The 7,375-nt window shown below is 39.0% G+C and overlaps 2 protein-coding genes across 2 annotated transcripts; both read right to left on the minus strand.

Annotated features, from left to right (window-relative positions):
- Positions 1 to 2,758: 2,758 nt before the first annotated feature.
- LOC112467962 (probable chitinase 10) lies at positions 2,759 to 4,908 on the minus strand (the record flags this gene model as incomplete). The annotated part of the gene is made up of 2 exons (XM_025036930.1): positions 2,759 to 4,285; positions 4,549 to 4,908. Coding segments are annotated over 2 exons (585 nt in total), but the record flags the coding sequence as incomplete, so codon positions are not given.
- Positions 4,897 to 5,997, minus strand: LOC112467961. Its single transcript, XM_025036929.1, has 2 exons — positions 5,076 to 5,997; positions 4,897 to 4,983 (listed from the first exon to the last, which is right to left on the minus strand). The coding sequence occupies exons 1-2, from the start codon at positions 5,375 to 5,377 to the stop codon at positions 4,944 to 4,946; spliced, it is 342 nt and encodes a 113-aa protein (XP_024892697.1). The 5' UTR covers positions 5,378 to 5,997; the 3' UTR covers positions 4,897 to 4,943.
- Between the last annotated feature and the right edge of the window lie 1,378 nt (positions 5,998 to 7,375).

Genomic DNA, 7,375 nt, shown 5'->3' on the forward strand with positions numbered 1-7,375 from the left:
TACATATGTATATTTCGGAAGTGCGCAACGCTCGTTTTTATTGAAAAAAACAGATTTTGTCGCAAGCCTCTTGTCAAACAACCACTGACAATCGAATTACCGATGCAATCAAAGCACGCGATTGACGGCATTATCTCCATTCAAACCGGCAAACAGATTGCTGTAGCGTTATCTTGTTGAACGTGAACGGAAATCTGTGACCCCACTCTTTGCCTCTTTCCTTCAATCACAGTTATCAGTGACGTAGCTGTGGCATGCATGTATGTGCGATAACGTCGCTTATTAAACAATTTTTAAGTCCCCATAATGAAAAATATAAGGGACAAGGAACAGATATTAGCGATTAGAAATAAGAAATTATAGGAATAAAGCTGATGTAGCATTAATGCACGGCTTCCGATAGGTTAAAAATCTATTATGTAACACGTGCATGGAAAATGGCCCATTGCGCACGCTACGCGTGCGTGATAGACCACTTTCCACGCACTTGCAACATAAAATAGGATGTGCAAGTCGTGCGTAAAGATAAAAATCTGTGTGTAACTCGCCTTCGGCTCATGCGTAAACTCCGCACTCGGGAATTTTCATCTTACAGCACTTGTTGCACAAATAACTATTACCTGTGTTATTCCCTGTTTTTGTTGCCTGTATTTTTCATCGTGTATTTAACTTTATTCTTGATTCTTTAGCCCTAATCGCTAATATCTGTTTTTTGTTCCTTATATTTTTCATTGTGCGGAGGTCTTTAGTCTTTTAGTGGAATCGAATAGACTTGTATCTTCATTTCTATAGCCGGAGATTTCTAACACCAATAGCATACACGAAACATCTATATATTACTCTTATTATATAATTTTTTGCAATTAAAAATGAAAGATTAGTGTTTTGCACTAATTGTGTCACGATTATTTGTCTCAAATTAAGAGGCAGTGTATTATAAAAAAAATTTGGAGCTAAGAGTTTCGTTGTAGACACAGACTTATATATTTAGTTATATGTATAAATATATATATTTAAAAATTAAATTTAGAAAAGCAATGATTTAAAACAATTTTCCATATTTTGAAAAAATCTACTATAATGAACCATAATAATATACCATATTCTCTTAATTAGCCCGTTCTTTCCACGTGTGGACATCCAACAGAGCCTCATCACTCCAATATACCATATTATTTTTTGATGCAATGAGATCATATAAATTTAATTAAATTTAACATGCCGGCATGTCAATACATTTTTTACTTTGATATACTATATTTTACATAGTATTTTAAATAGCATTTTATATAATATTTTATATAATATTTTATATAGTATTTTATTAAATAATAAAAAGATAAATACGTTTATTGACTCCCCTCAGGGTTGCAAGGCGTGCGTTTTGTAGGGACGTTCCCAACCCTTTTTCCATTCTCATCCAATACTACCCTTTCTCGGGCGGCAGTGTGGTCTAGTGGTAGAGCGCCAGACTCGTAATCTGAGGAACCAGGTTCGAGTCCACTAGAGCCATGTAAACATGGAATGTTTTTTTGAAAGCTGCGTCCCTCCGTGCAAGATAGGCTCTTGTGCGGAGCAAACTGGGCTCCGTCTTTCGGAAAGAGACGTTAAGCCGTTGGTCCAAAGGGTTAAGTGAGAGGTGGGTAAAGGGTTGAGAATGTCCCTACAAAACGCCTTGCAACCCTGAGGGGAGTCAATAAACGAAATTTTATTTTTATATCACCCTTTTTCCTCTCACTTAACCCTTTGGACCAACAGCTTAACGTCTCTTTCCGAAAGACGGAGCCCAGTTTGCTCCGCACAAGAGCCTATCTTACACGGAGGGCGCAGTTTTTCGGAAAAAACTTTCCATGTTACATGGCTCTAGTGGACTCGAACCTGGTTTCTCAGATTACGAGTCTGGCGCTCTACCACTAGACCACACTGCCGCCTATTTTATTAAATAATAGTATTATTGAATAAAAAAAAATATTATATCTACCTAATAATAATATAGAGTATTATAGAGGCATCGCCGACATATAGCCCGTAGGAACAGCCGCATTAACTTTTTTTTGCTTATTTATGGGCCAGCAGAACTCTGCCTGCTTCAAAAATTTAGTTCTTTTAAACCCCTTCTTTTTTCCATGCAAACTTTCTTTCAATTATTATATATTTTCCTTTGTATCTGTCTTACCTTCCAAGTTAAGTCACTGTCAATATTTTTCTCCTTTAAAATCTTTTTTTTAACCATAACTGTTTTTTTCTGTTCCTTACCTTTCAGTTTCTCTGTAATCATATTTGTTCCTCTTCTTGTTCAGAACTTGCTTTAATTTCTATGTGGACTTCTTTTTGTAACATTTCTTCCACCATTTCTTCTACAGCATCTTTTTTTTGAACCTCCCATTTTTTTATCACAATATTATTAGTTTTCTTATTTCTCTCTCTTATTTAAATTAAAAATGCAAGAGGAATTCCTCTTACATTTTTAATTTTTAAAATTCTCTATTGCATGTAAACACGCGCCAATGTGAGATGTACAAAATGATGTTTGACGAGTAAAAAAAAGATATACAGGAATTGAATATGTTTTTGTTTAACGGACGTATATGTTTCTTTATTTAACAAGTAATAGGCTCGTTAAATGTACAAATTAAATGTTACATTTTTTTATATAAACAACATGTTCTCCAAGATTATGTATTAAAACATGACTGATAAATTCGGCATATTATAAAATAAAGTATATACAGTAATAATATAGAAAGTAATTGTCACATTGGCACCTTTATTTCTTTACACAAACCACTGAACTGATAATGAGTAATCTGGTATTTCGACACATTAGTGAATGTGTGTGGTTGATTTAAAATGGATCACTTCAAATTTCTTTTATACATATATATCCTGTATTATGCATGTTATATATTTCTATAGTGATTTTCAATTTTAATATTTACTTAACAGCAAATCAATTTTATTATTAAGTTCGACCAGTACAATGCCTTTTATATCTTCTACATTCATTATATATTTATATATGACATTTATTTCCTTTATTCACTAATTAACTTGATCTAATTAAATTTATTGATGCTACGAAAGCAGAGACTAATTCTTTTGTCATATATTTCACTGTATTCGAGTGTAAGAAGATTTTATATTTGAAACGAAAATAATAGACCTGCGATATATTCAGTTAACTGTTATCTGAACTTGTTGGAATTATATCTCACTGACATAGATATATAGATGCACTGTAAATGCAAATGTGTTATTTAGCTAAAACTCTTCTGACACATTTCTTGCCGTTTTAAATCACATTAATTATTTGACACGATTGAACGTATTAACTTTTAATTTAATACGGTTAAAGGTGTTAAATGACGTAACTTAAAATGCCCAAATGTGTGTAAAAAAAACTGCAGGCAAATGTGTAATTCTTAGACGTTTATGCGTATAGAACTAACACACTTGGATTTGCAGTGCGGCAATTACAGATTTAAAGGAAAAAGGGATGTGAATATTTTCAGACATAGTATTTCACTCATAAGTTAAACTTTTAAGTTATCGGGTCAGGGCTTGGGTGACCAATGGGGCCACTTTTTAATTTCGTTATATAAGGCATCTCCAGGACTCAGTTTTCGCAACTTGTCGGTGATTTTTACAATATTTTACAATAAAAATAGAAAATTTACTTTATTGCCATGCAAAAATAGAAAACGTCAAATTATGTCCAGTTTCTTATTGTTTACGTATAGGTCGTACTTTTACGACAAAAACAAGCTATTGATGAAGAAAATCTATGGATATAAATACCGGAGTAATGAGCAATTAAAAAAAAAAATCCAAAAATTCATATCTCAAAAACCAATCCATAAAAAATTTTTCTATGTGATTTTCGAGTTTAACGGGCCAAAATACACAGGAAAATAATAATGGCATTGAATGTACATTTTGGCTGTAAACCAGTGTAATTACATATGATACTGGCAGCCACATTTTTGTTAAAGGTTCCAAAGGCGGCTCCGCATCCCATTCATCCCTCTAAACAAAGCGTAACGAAGTGTCTGTTCCATTATTATCTGAAAGTCATGAAAATATAGTACATATCATACGAAACGGCGATCCAATCCACGTGCCGCACTAATAGCGAGATGCGGGTGTAGCCCCGGTTGACGACAATCTTGCTCGCCGAGACCGCGATGGATAACAGGAGTACTTGAGATGTGAACGCCTCACTGAGATCTTCGAGAAGTCCTATGAAGTTTTCGCTGTCCTGCTGAAGACTGCGGCTACAATCGCCCTGTCCGAGATATTTGGTTTTTAATTAATTTCCATAATTAGTGTTCCTAGCCTAGCATTTGGGATCTACTGATAAACAGCAAATTTTACTAATGAAAAACTACATGTATATTTGAAAAATAATTCCTTCTTTTTAAGCATTTTCTCTAAATCGAAACTAAAATGTCTCCTTTGAATGTTCCGAAGCATCTTTAATATTTCATGTGTTGAAAGAATTGTTATAATTATACTGAGAAGAAGAGAGTAGGAAATATTTTGGTTTACCTGCCAACATACCGGAAACTCCCAATCAAGATCCAGACCGTCGAATCCGTTCTGCTCGATGATTCTTATGATATATCCGACAAAATTTCTTCTATTTGACCGCGAGCTGCTGGCCAATCTGCTGTACTTGTCGTCCTTTGAGTCATTCCATCCACCTAGACCAAAATACACCTTAAAACCGTTTCTTTTTCTAACTTCCGTCGCTTTGTTGAGAAAACTTTTATAAACGTCGACGGAGTCATCAATGTTTAAGGGAAATGTCTCCGCGTCTAGCGTAGCGAAGGCATATACGATGTGTGTGCAAAGCTGCCCGTCGATGTCTTCGGGAGTGAAGCTGCCGAAACTTGTCCACCTCCAAGCTCAATTCGTATAGTAACAAACCACCTTTTTTTCTTTTATATTCTTTGCGAATCTAAATCTCGGCGATAGGCTGCTCTAAGAAATCGACAGAATAAATCTCGCGTTTTTTTTTAAAGCGCTTTACGTTTGTATTAAAATGATCAAAGTCTATTCATCGCGATACGTACTTGACGTTGAGTAGTATTGCACTTGGTGTTCTCCGGCCAGTCGCATCGGTTTTTGTTCTAGTAGAGTCCAGGTGGACAGGACTGTTCCGAGATCTTGCCGAAGTTGCACATATATTACTTGGTGCAGTCGTTTTTGTGCGATATGAATGAATGTCCTTCGCAATCTGCCGCGGATAGTGGACTGGCTTCGATCTCGATGGTATCGTCAATATCTGATTCAATCGTCGTTGTTGTCGGGGTTTGTTGCTGATGGAATGTAAGGGAGACCGGGGCACCATGAGCCACGGGGTACCATAGGTCATTGACTGTTTAAGGTAATCCAGAATGTTTAAGTTGATTCAATTAATATCATGTGACAGTTATTTCGTTGCCCATACTTCGTATCGAAGTGGCAGTCATCAAAGTCCGTAGTCTCGAGATGCACGTGACATAATAAGGTTTTCGTGATGCGTAAATTTCTTTTTAACCATTTAGAAATGTTTTAATATTGTTTTTTTAGTAAAATATACACGTACTAAAAATTAGGTGCAACTTTCTAGCATCTTTTGTCATTTTACTACACTACAGATAATCATGTATCATTTATTTTTTTTATTACGTTTCACTTTTTTCTATATTAAGTGCATTCGGGACACTATGGGACACCCAATGCTGTGGCACCATGAATCATACACGCCACCAAAGTTGATGATAGATAGATAGGTTGATGGTATATGTTATTTTTGATTGAAGAAAACATGTCAGAAGTTAGTTTTCTCCCAAAAAAATGATATTTCAATAGTGGGTTTTGATATCTTATTTGTCCTGCCCAATCCCGAACAGTGTCATAAGAAAACGTATAAAATAAAATTTATTTTTAACTTTTGTAACTTTTTGTTATTTTTTTAATAAATAAACATAGTTTTTGTGTGTGACTTATTGTCCCCCAGTGACAGACCCTTTGCGATGGCCCTCGCGGGTGTTGACGCAATGTGATTTCTGCCCAGTGCTCTGAATGTCAACGTGAAGAAATTCAAGCAAGCGCGGGTAAACGGTGCACCCTGTGCCCTTTACCCATAAAACTGCTGGGCTGCTGCCCAATCCCAGGTAGCTGGGTAACGGATGCAGCCGGTAGTACTGAACAGGGTAGCGTTTCGCGAGGCGAGCGCGGCGTGCTCGTGCGTGGGAGGTGCCCAATACGAGCGGGGTATATGGCGCACCACGTGCCGTATATTCCTAAGGCGCGTCGACTGCTGCCGAATCCCGGATCCCCGGGCAACCGATGAGCGACGCGTTAACAGTACGGGGTGACTCGTGCGATTACGTGGTAGCTGGTGGCATGGCACCAGCGGCGGCAACTCGTCAAACGTGAGCTAAGATCGCTCGACACGAGTACTACGGGGGTAGGGAGCCCCACCGGGAGGCTACCGGTGCCCTACCAGATGGTGTCGGACTCGTAGGGGCAGAGGTTTCGCATAGCCGAGTGAGCGGCATAGAGGGCCTAGTGTGGGTTAGCGCTATGAAGCTCATGTTGCGCATTACCTGTTAGTGGGGTGCCTTGGCACCCCGGTCCTGTCAGTGGAGCTGATCTAATCCGAGTAGGTCACGCTCGCTGCAGGATTTAACCCTGCTACCTGGGGAACGCCACAGGTACAATAGTGAGTCATATGTGCGTTACGGGAAACCGTACCCCTACGTTTGAAGGGTCGGCTTGTCCGAAAGTACGTAATCGTCAGGTATGGGCTCTGTAAGGGGAAAATCCCCGGTGTCGGCTCCGATTCTAGCGCGAAGGGAAGTACTGCTGACGTTGATTGCACTCCGACCACGGGAGGATTCTGGGGGGGCTAACCGCCCCCCCAGACCCCCCGGTGCGGTCGTATCTATGACTCTCTTAACAGTAAGTCGCTGGCCAAAATGGAGATGATAAAACCTCGGACGACGGGAAATACGGCCCCATTCCCCTGGAACACGGCCAAGGGGCTACACAAAGACAACAAAGGCTAGAAACACAGGTCTGTGAATTATCTCTTCCCTTCGATCAAAGAAGGTGCGAGAGTTGTGCCGCGCGTGGAGTGGGCGATTATATGGCTCTCACGGTCAGAGATGAGGCCCGGCATATAGAGGAGGTGCACCCTCACTTGAGCATCGCGCAGGTATACAGATGCAAATAATGTGGCAAGTCTTATGTGTCGCACCGCGCGGTCGCGTGCCACTTGCCAAAATGCCCAGCAGCCAGGGCTAATGGGAGGCAGCGAACTGTAGAACAGGGCAGGTTCGACTGCCTTGATTGACAGAAATTTCACTACACAGCGAGGACTGTC

Source organism: Temnothorax curvispinosus, unplaced genomic scaffold, assembly GCF_003070985.1.
Source record: "Temnothorax curvispinosus isolate PA1 unplaced genomic scaffold, ASM307098v1 QBEX01017921.1, whole genome shotgun sequence".
Taxonomy (NCBI): Eukaryota; Metazoa; Arthropoda; class Insecta; order Hymenoptera; family Formicidae; genus Temnothorax; species Temnothorax curvispinosus.